The sequence below is a fragment of the Stenella coeruleoalba genome, assembly GCF_951394435.1.
Source record: "Stenella coeruleoalba genome assembly, chromosome: 3".
NCBI classification, from domain to species: Eukaryota; Metazoa; Chordata; class Mammalia; order Artiodactyla; family Delphinidae; genus Stenella; species Stenella coeruleoalba.
In genome coordinates, this window is record NC_137148.1 from 144,175,986 (window position 1) to 144,194,350 (window position 18,365).

The 18,365-nt window shown below is 50.7% G+C and overlaps 1 protein-coding gene across 2 annotated transcripts in view; it reads left to right on the forward strand.

Annotated features, from left to right (window-relative positions):
* Positions 1–18,365, forward strand: part of WWC1 (WW and C2 domain containing 1) — a 152,180-nt gene that overhangs the window by 97,647 nt on the left and 36,168 nt on the right. For both annotated transcript variants that reach the window (XM_079917855.1, XM_079917856.1), the window contains exons 5-9: positions 772–851; positions 6,777–6,906; positions 8,283–8,429; positions 9,644–9,717; positions 13,342–13,584. In XM_079917855.1, the coding sequence (XP_079773981.1) occupies positions 772–851; positions 6,777–6,906; positions 8,283–8,429; positions 9,644–9,717; positions 13,342–13,584 (674 nt within the window). The remainder of the gene's footprint in view (positions 1–771; positions 852–6,776; positions 6,907–8,282; positions 8,430–9,643; positions 9,718–13,341; positions 13,585–18,365) is intronic.

Here is an 18,365-nt window from a genome sequence, read left to right on the forward strand (position 1 = left end):
TGACTTGCTCAAGGTGAAGTCAGTGTTGTGAACACTGGTTTAGTGCACCTTCACATAGGTCCTACAAATTCAGATGCCTGCAAGAACACATGAAAGGGGGGCGGGGGCTGGCAGTGGGGCAGTAGGGAGCAGTGGGGACTGTGTAGCCTAGGGGGTGGGCCCTGTCTAAAGGGGTAGTGGGATTTCAGCCCTACGCTCGTATGGCCATGCTGGAATGTAGGCTCCGCATTGGCAGATCTTCCAGTATTTTTAGAAAAGAACTGTATATCTAGGCCAAGTATATGAAACATCTCAATATTTAATCATTAGCAACTAATTTTTAAAAATTTAATAGCACTGCAAGCCAAACAAAGCAATCCTGCAGGCTGAAGCTGGCTCCCTGGCCGTGTCTTGCCTGTAAAGTTACCACGTTGCCTCTTACCTCCATGCACTAGCATATCCAGTGCCCGCTTTAAGTAATGCACGACCCAGGAAATTGCTGTTCTCCTCATCTGTCAGAATAGGAAGGGGAGGCTCACAGAGGTGAGGTGGCATGAAAGAGGTTAGCCAGCTCCTGTCCGCTGCCTGTTTCTCTGGCGCAAGGGCAGCTAGGAATGACCTGCAGGACAGCTGGACTGGGATGCCAACCGAATGTGCAGCTGCTGAGACCCAGGCGACATCAGTGAGGGGGGCCCGAGGGATGTTGACCTGATCATTATGCAGGGGCAGTGGGGAACTCTGGATTGATACCAACCTCTGACCCAGCCCCGTGTGTGGTCTTCTGCCATCCAGGTTAACAAGCTGAAGAGAGAGATGGCTCACCTCCAGCAGGAGCTACAGTTCAAAGAGCGTGGCTTTCAGACACTGAAGAAGTAAGTCCACCCTGCGGTGTGGGGCATGGGGATTGCCCCCAAGCCGTGCTCCCCTCCTGTCCTCTCTGTCCCCCTCCCCTTCAGTCTCTCTCCATCCTCCTGGAAATGGGGCTCTCTAATCATTCGATTCCAGTTCTATTCCACTGGCATTTACTGTCACCCAACATGGAGGTTTGGAAAGGGAAAAGGGGAATCATTTCAGACCACCTGGTTCTCATCGTCCTCTGAATTCCCGAAGCCGTTAAAGTCTGTTCCATTCAGTTGAGTTTTGCCAGCCGGTCATAGAAACAAGCGTCGTTGGGCATTTCTGTGCAGCAGTCTCATCCCCTCCAGTAGATCCGGGAGAGTCTGATACGCACACAAACAAAACCGCCTCTTTCCATGGCCCCTAAAAGTGAGCAACGACTTCCGCTAGTGAGCTCCCCAGAAGGAACAAGGATCTCTTCCACAACAAACGAATTATTAGGAGAGTGGGCACCATGCCGTGCATGCTGTGCTTATGGGTGATTGCAGGGGTTTCCAGAACTTTGACCAAATGTAATTTTCACTTTTAGAAGCTGACTTGCAGCCAAGCAAGTATATAGCTCTGTTGTTTCCTTAGAGAAGATGTCTTCATTGTCACTCTCATGATCATACTAGCTAAGACTTGTTGAGCAGATACTCTGTGCCAGGGAGGACTTTCAGTGTTTCTGCACGGGTGACCTCATCACAACTCTATAAGCAGTGCTCTTTTAGCTGACCCCATTGTATAGATGGGCACATAGTCAGTGCCCCTAAGAGTTAGCTTATTGTCATTGTTAACCACGGGGATCATCGAGACTTGTGCGTTGAGTCATGTTCAGTACATCTGATGGGCTTACGGGATGGTCATTACAGAGGTGCCTGGTAGCCCTCGTAGGAGCTCCAAGGAGTACAGCCAGTAGGTTTCTCTGTTCTAAGGGACGTCCACTTGGATTCCCAGAGAGGCCACCTCTGTGCAGACAGCAGCTTCTGTAGACACTTGCTGTTTCACTCTCCCTGACTGTACCTTTTTTTTTTTGGCTGTACGCGGGCCTCTCCCTGTTGTGGCCTCTCCCGTTGCGGAGCACGGGCTCCGGACGTGCAGGCTCAGCGGCCATGGCTCACAGGCCCAGCCGCTCCGCGGCACGTGGGATCCTCCCAGACCGGGGTGGGGGGGGCACGAACCCGCGTCCCCTGCATCGGCAGGCGGACTCTCAACCACTGTGTCACCAGGGAAGCCCTGACTGTACCTTTACCTCATTCCCTGGACCTCAGTCCACTCTTCACCACTCTGTGGCCACAGCCCCGAGCCTTTGGGTGTCTGTCTCCAAGTCCAATTAATCGAGCGAACTGTGACCACCAGTCGAGGGGCCGGTTGGTTCTTATTCACGTCTCCCCACTCCCCAAACCCCGCCCCACCCCCACCCCCACCCCCGCCCGGGTGAGTTATCACAACTATCCCAGAACACAGGGTAGAAGGAAGTATGGCTTTGGATTATAGATTGTGTAGAGTACCTTTTTGTGTTCTGTATTATGGCTTTGTGTTTATATATTTGTGTTTACATAGATATATGTTATTTCGGTAGGTATATATACATATGCCAATCCCGTCTCTCAAACCGGGTCCTGGTCTCATTAGGACAAGGGGCCGTGCTTTACGCTTCTTCGTAATCACCAGTGGTGCCAAGGACAGTTGAGGGCAGTACTGTGACTTCAGAAAATTCTTTAGTGGAGCAGCTTCTGAGCACATAGTTTAAGGGCTACTCACTCTCAGCGCAGGTGCCCTTCCCTTTCCTCTCCCGCCTCCCCACTCCCCACTCTGGGATCCTCTGGAGCTTCGGGTTAAAACACTTCCCATTATCCTCCGAGCCACCACAAACCTGTTTTACCACTTTGTCACCCTGCAGCAGCATTGAAAATTCTTGTTGCTTGGTAAGCTGACGCTGAAACCCCAAAGACAAGCCTCCTTTCTTTCCCCTTCCCTCGCCCGCCCGTTTGATATGGGGCCCAGATAAGACTGCATCGCGGCTCTGGCTACCCACACTCCTGGCCGGAAGCCGGCCCCGTGTTCACTGTGGAAGAAGTGAAACCATTCTGCTTTAATGGGCACCTTGGCAGAGAGGGTTAGGGATGTTGCCGCAAGGGACAGATGGCCCAGGTTCAAATCTCAGTTCCCTGGGAACGTGGAAAAGTGGCTTAACCCCCTTGAGCTCCTGTTTCTTTATCTGAAAAATAAGTTATTGTAAACATTGAATTGGAAAATCCACATGGAGCGCGTGACTCTGCCTGGCACATAGGGAGAGCCCAGTGAGCGGAAGAGGGTGGTGACCTCTAGCTACTTGCCTGCCTGCGCTTGGGAAGGAACTCAGATGAACTCTGCGTCCTCCCTGGGCTCAAGGCCGCGCTGGGTATGTGCTTGTGTACCCGTCTCCTCGTCTCTACTCCCTTTAAGAGCAGTTTTTATTCTGCCTCACTGATGGGGCTGAAAATAGACCTGCGAGACCCCCTAGCTTGTGAGCGTCAGAGCTTGGTTTGGAACCCGGGACTCTTGGATTTTGAAGCTCGTGTGTTAATACCTCCCTGCCTGGTATCATCCCAGATGACCCCCTCCCCAGACCCAGAAAACATCAGGCCCCTTACCCTCTCGCTTGGGACCCTTTTCAGTGTCTAGTGGGGGATGACCCAGTCACTTCGTGGCCTCCTCTCTTTTCAGAACCTGGGGGAAGCTGAAACTCATCCCTTTGTTCACTTCATGGTCAGCAAACCCAGTTTTAAAAAGCAAAAAGGTGGCTGAGGATTGAAGCATACCTCGTAGAGGAGCCTGAAAAGAAAACTCAAGCCCAAAGCTTGGGATTTGGCCCTGTCAGCTGCCCTGAGCCCTCATCAACAGGGAAGTCTAGGCCCACCAGCCCCGTGGGAGGAGGAGGGCAGGACAGCATCTTTCTGCATGTCCCCAGGGCCACCCTGCCCAGGTGAGGGTTGTCTGGACAAGTCCAAGAGGAGTCGGCCGCCGTCCGAGCCTTTGCCTTGCGTCTCTCTGGCTGCCCTGTGGCTGCCGGGTGTGTGACTCTCTCAAGTGCTGCGAGAAAGGACAGCTGTGTAATTTGGAAATCCTAAAACACACCCTCTCCTTCCCACCAACCACGCAACTTTTCTCTCCCTTAAAAAAAAAAAAAAAAAAAGATTCATTCACTGGGTGCATAATGGTAACCCTTTGTTCTCCTCCCCCGCTCCCTAGTCCTAAGAGTGTTCCTTCTCCCGGCTACTCTCTGGAGCCAGATTCCAGAGGCTGGGTTGCTAAGGCCGCCGGGAGCCATCAGGTAGAAGGCGCCTGAGGAGGCCGAGGCCCGGCAGACAGACCACGTCTGTCCCTTCCTGAGGATTCAAAGCCACCCTCCCCCCGTTGGCAGAGGACAGCCGGGCACAGACCCTTCCCCAGAGCCCCCAGCCCTGTTCAAGCAAACCGCGTCTCCCCCGCACCCCTTTCCCATTTGGGGCAGGGCCACCTCCGGTCCCAGACACTCGGCTCTGCTGGGAAAAAGCTCCCTGTAGACTAATTTTTCAAACTAAATCTGAGACCAGTCTTAGCCGACCGGGTGGGCTCGCCCAGGCCCAAGTCCTCGAAAGGAACAGACAGGCTATTTTTAGTGGGAAGACATAACTGGGGCTTTGTCTTCCCCACACGGAGGAGGCTGAAATAACGGAAGGGGGAGGGCCGAGCTGAGACCGCATCTTCCCCCCACCCCCTACCAACCCACTCCCCTGCTCACAGGCCCCGACAATGAGGCCAGGATGGCAACCTGTGATTCCCCAGTCAGGTTATTTTTAGCCCAGGACACTTTGGCCTCTAGCAGGAAACCAGAAAGGAATGCCTACGAGTGGTTTCTCATCCTGAAATAATGGGTTTGTGGTGTTCCCGTAGCCTGTAAAACTTCCTTTTCTTCCCCGGGAACTGAAACCTCGGCCCTAGCCTTTGATGAAAGTGTGAAGCAGTTAAATTTTCTCTCTGCCCTTCAGAACCTTTTCCACAGCACAGCCCTCCTTCCCCAGAGGGCTGGGCTCCCCACCACCTCTGATTTGTCTGACCTTCAGAAAACGACACCGTTACCCTTGGCTTTTTTACTCCCATCGTCCCCCATCAGAACGAACCTGTGTGTAGGGCCTGGATCAGCTAGGAAGCTCCCAAGGATGGAAGTATTCTAACTCCTCACATTTGCCTGGTGCTCCCTAGTTCCCCACCTGATGTTCCATCCTTATCCCATTTGACATTTCCTCACAGCTCTGTGAACGTGGGCCGGGCAAGATGACATTATCCAGGTTTTCTCAGAGGAGGAAACTGAGGCTCCATGTGCGTGAGGGCCATGCCCAAGGTCACACTACTAAGTGGTAGGGCTGGGAGTTCTGCATCCTTCTAACCTTTCCTTCCCTGTGGCCATTAACGAGAGGAGCAAAGTCATCCCTGTGGTTCTCACCAGGGATGACTTTGCTCCTCTCCCCCAAGAGACGTGAGGTAAAGGATGGAGACATTTTTGGTTGTCACAACTCAAGGTCAGGATGCTGCTAGCATCTAGTGGGCAGACACCGGAGGTGCTACCAAACAGCCTACAATGAGCAGGACAGCCCGACAACAAAGAAGAGTCTAGCCCCAAGAATCCTGAGGTTGAGAGAGCCAGATTAAAGGACATGAAAAGATGTTCAACGTTGCAGATCATCGGGAAATGCAAATCAAAGACCACAATGAGCTATTACTTCACATCTGTCAGAATGGCTATCATCAAAAAGAACACAAATAACAAATGTTGGTGAGGATGTGGAGAAAAGGGAACCCCTCCTACACTGTTGGTAGGAATGTAAATTGGTGCCGCCGCTGTAGAAAACAGTATGGAGATTTCTCAGAAAACTAAAAACAGAACTACCATATGACTCAGCAATTCCACTCCTGGGTATATATCCAAAAAACACTAATTCAAAAAGATACATGTACCCCAACGTTCATAGCAGCATTACTTACAATTGTTGAGGTGTGGAAGCAACCTAAGTGTCTGTCAACAGATGAATGGATAAAGAACATGTGGTATATATACTGTATACAATGGAATACTACTCGGCCATGAAAAAGAATGGAATCTTGCCATTTGCAGCAACATGGATGGACTTGGACGGCATTATCCTAAGTGAAATAAGTCAGACAGAGAAAGACAAATACTGTATGATATCACTTATATGTGGAATCTAAAAAATACAACAAACTAGTGAATAAAACAAAAAGAAGCAGACTCACAGGTATAGAGACCAAACTAGTGGTTACCAGTGGGGAGAGGGGAGGGGGAAGGGGCAGTATAGAGGTAGGGAGATAAAAGGGTTATTATGGGATTATATGAAATCATGTGGGTGAAACTTTTGAAAATTGTCAGGTACTATAGAATTTAAAGAATCTTTCATTCAATAAATAAAGTAAAATAAAACAAAATAACGTTAAGGGGGAAGAAAAGGACTGTTCCATGCCAGATACTAAAACTACACAAACATATTCAAGCCTGTCGGATCAAGTCTAGGACATTACCACATAAATGATTAATTATAGCACAACATACTGAGTGCAGTGTCACAGCTATGCACAACGTGTTATGAGAACACCTAGCCCAGCCTTGGAGGACTCAAGGATGTAATCAGGGAAGGCTTCCTGTAAGAGTTGACTTCAAGAATGGTGTTGCTTCTGCAGCCCCACACTATGGGACATTTGCAGTTTGACAGGGACCTTCTGTGCCTTATCCAATAGGCAGGACCTGGGGAAGAAGGGTATGCAGGGAAGAGAGGAGACTTCTTCCAGGACTGAAGCACTATGGTCTATGCTTTTCTTCTGGGGAAACCCCATCCCTCGGCCTATCTCTCTCTCTCTGACCTTTCCTGTTGACTGTCTCCTAGAATCGATAAGAAAATGTCTGATGCTCAGGGCAGCTACAAACTGGACGAAGCGCAGGCTGTCCTGAGAGAAACAAAAGCCATCAAAAAGGCCATCACCTGTGGAGAAAAGGAAAAGCAAGATCTCATTAAGGTACGCGAGTTCCCAGCGATGTGGGCCCCATCCCAGTTTCTCCTGAGCACCTTCCTACGCCAGGACTCATGTGGGCTATTTCCACATGCTGCAAGATCTGTGAGTTCTCCTCACTAGTTCTCTTGGGCTTTTAGTCTTATTTTTATAGAGGAGCAAATGCAGGTTCAGAAGCATGAAGTGACTTGCCTGAGGTCACACAGCCAGTGTCAATGGCAGGGCTGGAACAGGAGCTCTCTGGTCTAGTCTAAAGGCCACCTCCTTGCCACTGGCTTTAGCCATCTGGCTTATTTTGCACAGAACCAAATGGAGGGAGGTGGTTTCAACATTACCTGGACATCAAAATGTAGCATCTTTATAAGCATTTCATTTCATGTTCCAACTCTGTGCTGGGAAGTGACAAAGGATGACAGATACGATTTAATATCTCTCAGGCAGTAGTGCCAAGCACTTTGCAAGCACTGTGCCTCACTTATCCCCGACATCAGTGCTAGGTTATCTCCATCATACAGCAAAAGACCGCGCAGATCAGAGAGTAAGTGGTAGAGCCAAGATTCAAAGCCATGGACAACTGACTCAGAAGCCCATCCTCTTAACCCCTGTACGTCCCACCTACCCTCAAAGGAACTGCCTCCTTGACCTCTGAGATACTCTGTTTTCATTCCCATCGGCACATGAGCAGTCAAGCTCAGAGACACTGTAAATGAGTTGGTGAAGGAAGCTTTGCACTCTGTGAGAAACAGAATAATTTCATAGCTCCTGCCCAGGACTGCAGCCCAGTGACAAGACATTAGCAGACAGTGAGGCATGTTCCGATCGTGTTTAGCAGTTAAGAGTACCAAGTCGGATAGACCAAAACCAAATCCTGGTTCTGTCAGTGCCAGCTTCTCCCTGTAACAACTCCCTCGTGGATAAAATGGGGGATAAGCAGAGGTTACTCCTCGCAGGACCGTGATTAGGATTAAATCAGATCATGGTAGAGCTGACAGTTATTGAGTATGGACTGAACTAGTGCTTTACACTGGTCATCTCGTTTCATCGATATGATAGCCCTGTGAGATAGGACCCGTGATTATTCCCATTTTGCAGGAGAGGAAACTGAGGCACAGAGAGCTTCATCAACAAGCTCAGACCACACAGCTAGGAAGTAGCAGAGCAGGGGTTCCAGCTCAGTCCGTGTGTCTCCAGGGCCAGTGTCCACACTGGGTGACCCCACGTAAAGGGCCTGGCCCAGTGCTTGGCACCTCCTCACTAGTAGCTCTTTACAGCCTACGTGGGATGTCTAGGGGGAGCATGGGTTCCTAGTAGATTCATAGAGAGTGACAGGCCCAGAGCTCCCTCCCAGGAGGGTGCGTCGCCAACCCTGCCCTCCGTTCCAGAGCCTCGCCATGCTGAAGGACGGCTTCCACACCGACAGAGGGTCTCACTCTGACCTGTGGTCCAGCAGCAGCTCTCTGGAGAGTTCAGGTTTCCCGCTGCCGAAACAGTACCTGGATGTGAGCTCCCAGACGGACATCTCAGGAAGTGTGAGTAGACGGCGCGTGCTGCTGCTGCGGGCCCCCAAGGGACAGAGTACCCTTCTTGTGACTCACCTGAGGAGCTGGCTGGTGAATGTCTATGGGCCTGGCTGCTAACTCAGCCTTCTGGAGCTCCGTTCTCTTGCAGACCTCCTGGCCCCCGGATGACATGAGATGATGATGTGGAGAAAAAGCCAGCACTGACTCCCTGGCCACGTGAATGCATCACTAGATGCTGCACAGAAAGTATGTCTGAAGGACCAGGCGTCTTTCTCTGGTTTCCTTCGTGCTAATTTGCAGCGCCATTCTGTTGTTCTTTCACCAGCTGGGAAACAGGATATTTCCCTCCTGTTCATCCCAAAACAATGCATACAGCTTTCAGACAGCTGCTTGCCTCCCAGTTCAAAATCTCAGCCCGGTCAGAGTGATGAATAGTGCAAGTGCTGTCCCAGACGTCGCTCCTGAAACACTTAGAGCAGGACTGACCCACGGCAATCCATAACTCTGAAGAGCTTTTGTTTTCCTAGAGCAGGTGACATTGAATGAACCAGCCTCCATGGCTAAATGCTATTCTGTCTGGTCTCTATAGTCGTGTTCCCACTTGTGAGGGGAAGCTGTGTTCACGTCTGATGGGGTGAGCCTTGTAGCTTCTTGCCACTCCCGACAGAGCGTGGCGTGGCAAACGGGGCCGCGCTCTCCTTCCCCACACCACCCATGTGTCCAGCTACAAGCCACCCGTGGGCCGAAGTATTTGTGAAGGAACTGTGTGCCTTCTTCCAAGTTCTGGGACCTTCCTCTCACTCACTCAGTGTTGCGCTCCTGACTGCAGGCTCCCTGAGTGTCTGGTGGGCCCCCTCCGCAGCACGCCCAGAACGGCTGTCTTGTGTATTTGCTGTCCGTGTTTCCTCCTGACCAGCTGTCCGCCATGCTTCTGGTGCTTGAATGGGCTCCAAGCCATTTGGGGCTGCAAGACGATATTCTGGGCCCTCGGCTTCTCTTCTAGAAGTGTTAAATGTCTGAGTTTGGGGCTCTTCCCATGCCTTAAGGAAAGAAAGTGTTTTTCCCCTAACTAGCTTCCCTGCAATTCACACAGCCAGCTCAGTAATTGGGGACTATTTTTAGCTACTTCCCACACAAGCTGTCAAGTCTCTCATGAGCTCCTGAAACCCAGCTCAGCACTGGCCACAATAGCCATATAATTCCCGACTCGTTCTTTCCTCCAGTTCGGCACCAGCAGCAACAATCAGTTGGCGGAGAAGGTGAGATTGCGCCTTCGATATGAAGAGGCTAAGAGAAGGTAACTAGAGGCGGGGGTCTGGGGGTAGGATGGCCCCAACAATGATAACTACCATTGTAGAGTGTCTGCTCTGTGCCTGCTTTTTACACATCTCATCATGTTTAATCCTCACAAAGATTGTGAAGGTATTATCATCTTCATACCTTAATCCTCTCTGAAACTCAGGAAATGACTCAACCAGGGACACTTAGCTAGATGAAGAATGGAACTATGCTTTGAACCATACTTTAAACCTCAAAGCCTCATAATCTTTCCACTTGCCCGCCTGAAACTCAGCCTCTAAAATCAAGGTTTACCAACAATCGTACAAGTAGTTTGGTGTGAAGGAGCACAGCTGGGGTTTTAGCAACAGGCTAAAAAGACTACGGATACTACCCACTTCAGTGTCTCCTGCCCAACTGGGAACAAGCTGTGTTTTTAAACTGTGTAGACACCAGGGACTTCAGATGTTCTGTGGCTTCACAGAATCCTAAGCAGCTGGGTTCCACTGCCGCAAATAAAATTAAAATAGTAATCAAAGCTGACATTTTTAGAGCATCTGTAACGGTCCATGCCATGTGGACAGGAATCTGATAGAAACTATTTGATAGAAGATGCAAAAAAGGAAATTTTTTGGTTACTGAACTCCAAAGTGCTGCAGTAACCAGCTTCAGGCACAGCTGGATCCAGGGATTCAAATGATGTCACATAGACTCAAACACTCTCCTTTTCTTAGCCCTGCTTGCCTTTGTGTTGACAGACTTTCCTGTCAAAGCAGAAAGATGACCCCCAGCAATTCTAGGCTTACATACTACCAGGTTAGAAACCCCAGAGGACCTACCTTTCACAACTGTTTTAACAAACTTTGGGTTTGAAACTCACTGGATTTTCTGGGAGAACCAATCATTATTGCAGGGTGGGAGGAATAAGAATTCTGTGAAGGTCCAAGCATGGGTCACATGCACGACTCTGGGAAGGGGACTGAGGTCAGCTTTGTGGGAACCAAGTGACTTGAAAGTACGGGAGGACTGATTTCCCAAAGAACGTTTGGAATATTGTTAACAAAAGAAGGAGAAATTGGATACAGTTCAGGTGGGAAGAAACACATCCTGTGCACTATTTCAGCTCCCCCTAGAGGTCCAGCAAAACAGCACGATTTCTACGTTTGGACAAGCACTTCTTGTCCCCTCTGAAGGCGACCACTCTGAACCCTGGATCTGTTCCAGTTTGCTGGAATGCCTATCTTAGATGATCTGTTATGGAGAAAGGAAAGGACTGAAATCTTCCCTTTGGGGTTGAGCCATTAAACTTCTCATCACAGAGCTTCCTGGCTCATCCTTTATCCAGCTTTGTGCCTCCCCCTTCACCCAAAGGTAGTTGAGCACATGATTGACCGTGGGATTTTTGCAGAAACTAATGCCTGTGGCCGGAATACATCTCCGGTCAAAAATGTGTCAAGTGTAAAGAATAGAGCAGCCTGCTGAATGGGAAAGCAGAGGCTGCAGGTCTTGAAGCAGGGAGGGCAAGTGGCTATATAACGCAAGGTCTGATCATCGTATGCCAAGTTTTGTCACATGTGTGTTTCTTGGCAGAGGGTCTAGCACATTTCATCAGATTCTCCTAAGGATGTATGGCTAAAAGTTTAGGGATCACTGGCATAAGGAAAACGCCACCGGAAAGTACATCCAAGAAAGCATCAATTACCCCTTCAATGTCCCATGTGTAGTGGAGCCCCTGCCAGACCTGGCCATACCACTGTATCCTTGAAGCAGCTGGATGGATAACAGCAGCTACAGAGTTATCCCAAAGCCAGTTTTGATGGATTGCTGTATATGTGAATATGGAATTTAAATTAATTAACTCTGAGAATCCCTGCTGAGACACTTGGCTGGGGAATGAGCACATGTAGATGTGTTTCTCTGTATGGAATTTTCACTACACAGCATGGAGATCTTGTCCCGAACAGTGTTTTGAGTTTGGTCACATTGTTTGCAGATAAGATTGAACTGTGACGTCCCTGGTGGTGCAGTGGTTGGGAGTCCGCCTGCCAATGCAGGGGACACGGGTTCGATCCCTGGTCCAGGAGGATCCCACATGCCGCAGCACAGCTAAGCCCGTGCGTCACAATTACTGAGCCTGTGCTCTAGAGCCCGCGCGCCACAACTACTGAGCCCGCGTGCCTAGAGCCTGTGCTCCGCAACAAGAGAATCCACCGCAATGAGAAGCCTGCGCACCGCACCGAAGAGTAGCCCCCGCTGCCCGCAACTAGAGAGAGCCTGCCCACAGCAACAAAGACCCAACGCAGCAAATTATTTATTTATTTATTTATTTATTTATTTATTTAATTTAAAAAAAGATTTAACTGAGGGTCCAGAGGTCTGGGACCTCAGCAGATATTGACCACGTTTATGACCTGCAGTCTTAGGTGAGCCATATCCTCTCTGGCCGTCTGTCCAACAGGGTTACCACCAGTTCCTATCCACCCTTTAGGGATGGGGTGAGGCTAGGACAGTGATAGCTAAAAGCACTTTGCAAAGACTAAATCCTAAAGGATCACATGATTGCTTTTAAATATTTGAAGCAATACTCTTAGCAATAGTGTGACTCTTAATTTGATTCAACAATAATCATACCTAATGTCTATGTAGCACTTGGCATTATATAAAGAGCTCTTAATGATATGTTTTCACTTGGTCCTCATAACCCACCTTGCAGGTACCATCACTATTCCCATCTTACAGATGAGGATACTGTGTCTCAAAGCAGTGAAGGGCTCCCAACTCCTTCCTGTAACACTTACTAAGGGCCTGCAGTGTACCAGGCACTGTGCTAGAAGCTTGTGTTACCTAAATGATTCCTTAAGAAGGTCAGAGCCAAGACTCCAGCCCAAAGCCTCTGACCTCAAATCCTCAGCTGTTCGCAGGGTATTGCCGCCACTTTCTAGATTGAGAACACGAGGTTAGCAATGGCAGTATTTGCTGTGGTCGTAGTGGGCCCATGACTGCCACTGGTTCAGCACTTATGTGCCAGATGCACTGAACACAGAAGTGCTCATTTTCACACCAATGCTGAAGGAGGAGTAACTGTTTTCTTATATACAAGGCTCAGGGAGTGTGCCCAACATTACACACCTAAGAAGCAGCGAAACCAGGGAATAGGCAAGTGGCAGCAGAAACATTCACTGTGTGCTTGTTTAGCATGAAATGTTGTCCTCGGACATTTTACGAATTATGTCATAAAACCTTCAGCCGTTACCCTACAAGGAAGGAAGTTTTGTTATTCCCTTCAGAGAGACGAAGAGACTTGCCCAAGGTCACCTAGCTAGTGGTAGGAGGCTATTGCCTGGTGACGAATCCACCTCTACTTGATGAGGCTTCATGTCCCTGCGGGCAAGGACACTGCCTCTACCCTATCCCTGCAGAGCCTACTCACGGTTGGCACATGGTAGGCACCGCATACGTTTGTTAGATAAAAATCTGTTCCGTGAGACCACACACTGATTCAAAGGAAGTCAGTCACTGTCAAAGAGGATGCTCTGAGAACAGCATGGCCTCCTTGGACCATGTAACCTTGGAAACACAGTCTGTCACGCTGCTCCCGCATTGCCCTGGGCGCACCAGTCACGCTCACCCTCTTGGCCCGCAGGATCGCCAACCTGAAGATCCAGCTGGCCAAGCTCGACAGCGAGGCCTGGCCGGGAGTGCTCGACTCCGAGAGGGACCGGCTGATCCTCATCAACGAGAAGGAGGAGCTACTGAAGGAGATGCGCTTCATCAGCCCCCGGAAGTGGACCCAGGGGGAGGTGGAGCAGCTGGAGATGGCCCGGAAGCGGCTGGAGAAGGACCTGCAGGCGGCCCGGGACACCCAGAGCAAGGCGCTGACCGAGAGGTGGGGCTGGGCCGGGGGCCGGGGGGCCGGGGCCCTACCCTCGCTGCCGGTCCGTCCTCCGGCCCCCAGCGGGGTGGGGAGAGGTGACGGGGACAACCTGGGGTTCCTGGGCTCCAGCCCGAGGACACTCGGTTTAAAGATCTCACCGCTTTCCGAAGTAGCGAATCTGGGGAAGTGACTCAGCATCCAGCTACCCCAGAACTTTACACAGGGAATCGCATTACCAAAAAATCTGCTTACCTGCAGGTTTTCAAAAATTATCTCCTAAGATAAACTCTATGTAATTTAGAGCAGTCGTTCTGCAACTTTGTGACAGTGATTCACATTGTAGTATTATCTCATAGACAACAGTTTCACAAAGCAGTGCATACTCTTTCTCTGTGTGACAGCCCTGTGATATTTTCTTTTATGTTGCATTTCTTTTCATGCTGGTCATGACCCACTAAATTGATTTCGCCACATGCTAACAAATTGCAATTTGCAGTTTGAAATACACTGGTTGAGATGGGGGTCGCGAGCTGAGATGTTTATAGGAGTCAAGCAGGTGATGTAAATGCCAGAGGCCCACCTGGCCGTGGGCCATGTGAGACTGGAAGGTACAGACCCCACTTGTCTAAAGCAGGCGCCGTCTGCAGCCAGTGGAGGTGCAGGCCCCAGGCTGCCAGAGGCCCCCCTATTTCAAGAAAAGAGTTGTTTGGATTTTTTTTTTTTAAATATTGGCAACTAATCCAAAAATTTCTTTAAATACCATGAGGGCTAAATCAGCTTCATCTGTGGGCTTGATTTAACCTGAAAGCCACTGGTTTCCATTCTCCGGTTGAAGCCTTATAACAGACTTTACTTCCTTCAGTGTCTCACCAGCCTCCACACCCACATTGCACAGAGCACAACTCCGTGTTCACAGTGGGTCCTACAATCCCCAGTTTCTCATTCATTCATTCATTCATTCAGTCCATCAGCCTGTTGTTTATTCATTCATTCGTGTAAGAAACGTCTTGTTGCACATATTTTGTGTGCAAGGCAATTTGGAGGATTCAGAAATGAACAAGTCACGATCCCTGCCCTGATACCCTTAAAATCTATGCAGTTATTTTCACTTGTTTTTTGGCAGCAGACTTTATTGAACAAGACCCCTGCCCTTAAGGAGCTGGAGTTGAAGATGGTGATTTTCAAACTTTGTTGGGGGAGGGGGAGGTGGGGGAGAGGGATGAGCAAGGGAATTCCTCTTTCCAGTGAAATCAGAGGCAGAAGCCCAGTTTATAAAGCAGATAAACTTGTCTGGGCCCAGTGGCAGCAGGCCAGGCGTCCTAGGTGCCTGGCTGTGCTCCTTGCATCACCCCATCATGGGTCCTAAGATGCCTTCAGGGAGCCTCCCGAGTGCTAAGGAGCGCTGCTTGCAATCCCACCCTAGTAACTGAGTAAGCTCTGTTTGCACATGGTGGGGTGCCAGACGGGGCACGTGGACCAGCCTCTTACTGGCCTCTTGTAACCACATCACACAGTCCGTTGACTGGTCAATGGTGGGGAATCTCTCCCCACCAAGCCCCTTGTCAGAACTCCTACCAGGGATATGTCATTTTCCTCTCCTTTATCTTCCCCTGGGAAGATAAGCACTGGCCTCCCACCAGGCAGGTGGGAGAGGGAGGAGGAGAGGGCTTCAGTATTTGGTGCTTTGTAACCCTAGGAAGCACCTTATAGAATTCTCTCTTAGTGCCAACACTTTGTCCTGCTTTCCCCAAGGCTGTCTGTGCACCTTGGGGACAAGGCCTGTGTCTAGACATCTTTGTGCCTTTAGTGTTAGTTGAATGCATAAATGGTTCGCCAGCCCGGGCAGACCCTTACAGGCCTCTGTATGCATCTCCTGATCTGTCTACCAGTCCTCTGGGCCCCTGACCCTACAGCCATCACTGGAAAGCCCTTAGCTTTTCATGATGCTCACAGCCAGCAGCTGAAGAGAACAGATCCCTGGCAACCTTACTCCTTGTTGGGTCAATAGAGAGACCCTTCCCACCACCTACCTTGTGCAAGTCATTGACCAATATGGACTTCAATGGCCTAATAGGAAAGAAAAAAAAAAACAAAACAGGATAATTACATTGAATACTTATATATTCTGAAGGCAGGTGGTTGGACCAGATTGTGAATTGAGGCTCTTCTCTGCTATCATAATTTTGGTTTCTCGAAACTAGGATTGGATATTCTCTTAGAGACCCCTATACTACATGCAAAATGTACCATTAAGTACCAGACTCTGTAAGCTATATCATCTCATTTAAACCTCCCAGCAACCCTGAGGTTAATCTCCATTTCATGGTTGTGGAAACTGAGGCTCACACAACATCACCAAATGGCAGAGCTGGGATCACAGCCCAGGCTTGCTGGCTCTGGAGCTCATGCTTGCCTTAGTCTCCTGCCCACTTAGAAGGTCTTTTATTATTGCCTTCAGCCCCGTCTTTCAAAGGTCTGATTGCTCCCCTGGAACAGTGAGTTCGCACGGCCTGTCCAGAGAAGCCAGAACCTCCACGCCGTGGCAGCTGCTGAGCAGGTGTCTCGAGGTCCCCGAGGGCAAGGTCCCCTGGGGGACATGCAGAGAGAAGCCGGGGGCACGTGGGCAGGAAGAGGCGAGAGCCTTGGGAAGGACAGGGACAGGGCTGACGGCTGTGAGCCTCCTGCACGAAAGAGAGGAGAAAGCCCACCCAGCCGTCTTCGTCCGTGTTCAGCTGTCTGCCTCTGGCCCCCTGTTTGTCTGTGTTCATCCCTCTGACTCTCTTGTTCTCTCTCTAGGTTTCTTTCTCTTTTTGCTTCTCGTGCTCCTCTCTCTCTTCTCTCTCTCTGTCTCTCAGCATGGGAGTATTAGACTCGTCACCTCACACAACAGCCTCTCTGTTCAAGGTGCCTTTGAGAAGGCCAGGAAGGGACACATCCAGGAAGAGCACACCACAGGGCCTACCAAACCCCAGTGTCGAATCAATCAGCAGCACAGACGTCCCCCCAGGACTCCCCGTCCTGCACGCTGCTTCCTCCTCCCTCCCCAGGGACCCTCCCCAGCACTCCTGAGAGCTGCAGTGCCTGTTAGAGTGCGGACTCCCTGCCCCCCAGCCCAGGGACCAATTCCTCAGGCCTGAGATGGAGCCCAGGCTCTTGCATTTTTAACCAGTACCCCAGGCGCTGAGCCGCAGCTTGTGGGGGTTCCAGCCCCACCTCCTGGGTCCTCTGCCTGCTTCCGCGCTTGATGTGTTCTTGGCCTCCCGGCACGTGCCAGGCATCACATGCAGACACCGTATGGCCAGCGAAGCCCAATACCTGTAGGAGGCCGCCTCGGCATCTGTGTGTGGCTGCTGGTAGCTACACCCCTGTGCTCGGGAGGTCAAGGCCATCTGGCTCCCGGTCCCCGCAGCCTCCTGTTGGGGCTCTACTGGGGACCCGCACTTACTGCCAGAGCACACCTCTGTGGTCTCCTCCCAGGGGAGAGGAAAACAAAGGTGGAAATGGTGGCCCAGGCTGCGCCTTGACCCCAGATCTCACACCCTTTCAAGGTCTTGCTCTCATGAAGGGTCAGATTCCATAGTCGTGTCCATTGCGCTGAAAACCGGGATTTTGTTCATTATGGGCTCCATCTGCCAGCCCCCCTAGTCCCGGGCAGGACTCTGGAAAAACAGGGCTGGGGACAGAGCTGGCCAACAAACATGCCGAGGCCGCGGCTCCCGTGGTCTTTTCTGAAATTTCACAAGGCCAGTTCCCCAGTGACTGGTCCTGCCCCTCCCTTATCACTTTGCAGTTGTGTCTCAAGCAAACTCTGGTCTTCACGGCAGGGCCTGTGTTGGAGGCCTTGGGCGTGTCAGTGGAGGGATGGCATGGTTAGGTTTTTTCCATGGAAATGAACTCTTCCTCCCAGGCCCCAGGCTGGGTTGGCTGTGCTCTGGGAGCAATGAGTCAGTCATTCCTCCTGCAGCAGGATGGCATAAGGGGATAAGATGCCAACGGTGGGACATATCTGTCCAGGGGAGATTTAACATCCAGGTCTCTCAGCAGAGCAAATGAGCTTTCCCTCCCATCAACTGGGGAAAAGTCTTCCATTCAGCAGTAACTTTCCAAGCACATCCATGTGGTGGGCGCCACGCTAGGGGCTGAGAGAGTGAGGCGCAGTTCCTGCCTTACAGTCCCCAGCCAGTGCAGCAGCTCGGAAACCTTACTGTGCCTAAAAGTCACCTGGAATAGGGAATAAAGATGCAGATTCCAGGGAATTCCCTGGCGGTCCAGTGGTTAGGACCTGGCACTTTCACTGCCGGGGCCCGGGTTCAATCACTGGTTGGGGAACTCAGATCCTGGAAGCTGCACAGCATGGCCAAAAAAAAAGACGCAGATTCCTGAGCGCTGCCCCTAGCCTTTCTGATTCAGTAGATCTAAGTAGAATCCAGGGATGTGCATTTAATAAGCACACCTCCCCTTCTGCGGGGGGAGCTCTGTGGGCCACGGACAGAGAGCCACTAATCTAGTGGATGCAGGAGAGCAGCCCAAGTCATGAGTGGGTGATGGAGCTCCTTCCCTGTCAGATCCAAGGAGCAGCACCCTCTCTGGAGCCCACCCAAACTGCCCCCGTGGGGAATTTCAGGAGAAACTGGGGGCTGAGCAGAGCCTATATCCAGCCATCCCTTCTAAACTCAAGGGTTTTGCCTTCAGGAAGGGAGCTGCTGAATTGGGCTCTGGTGTGGGCATGCCTGGGTGCAGGCCTTAGCTCCCGGGTTCTGACTCTGTCACGCTCACCTGGGTCCTCCCCAGGC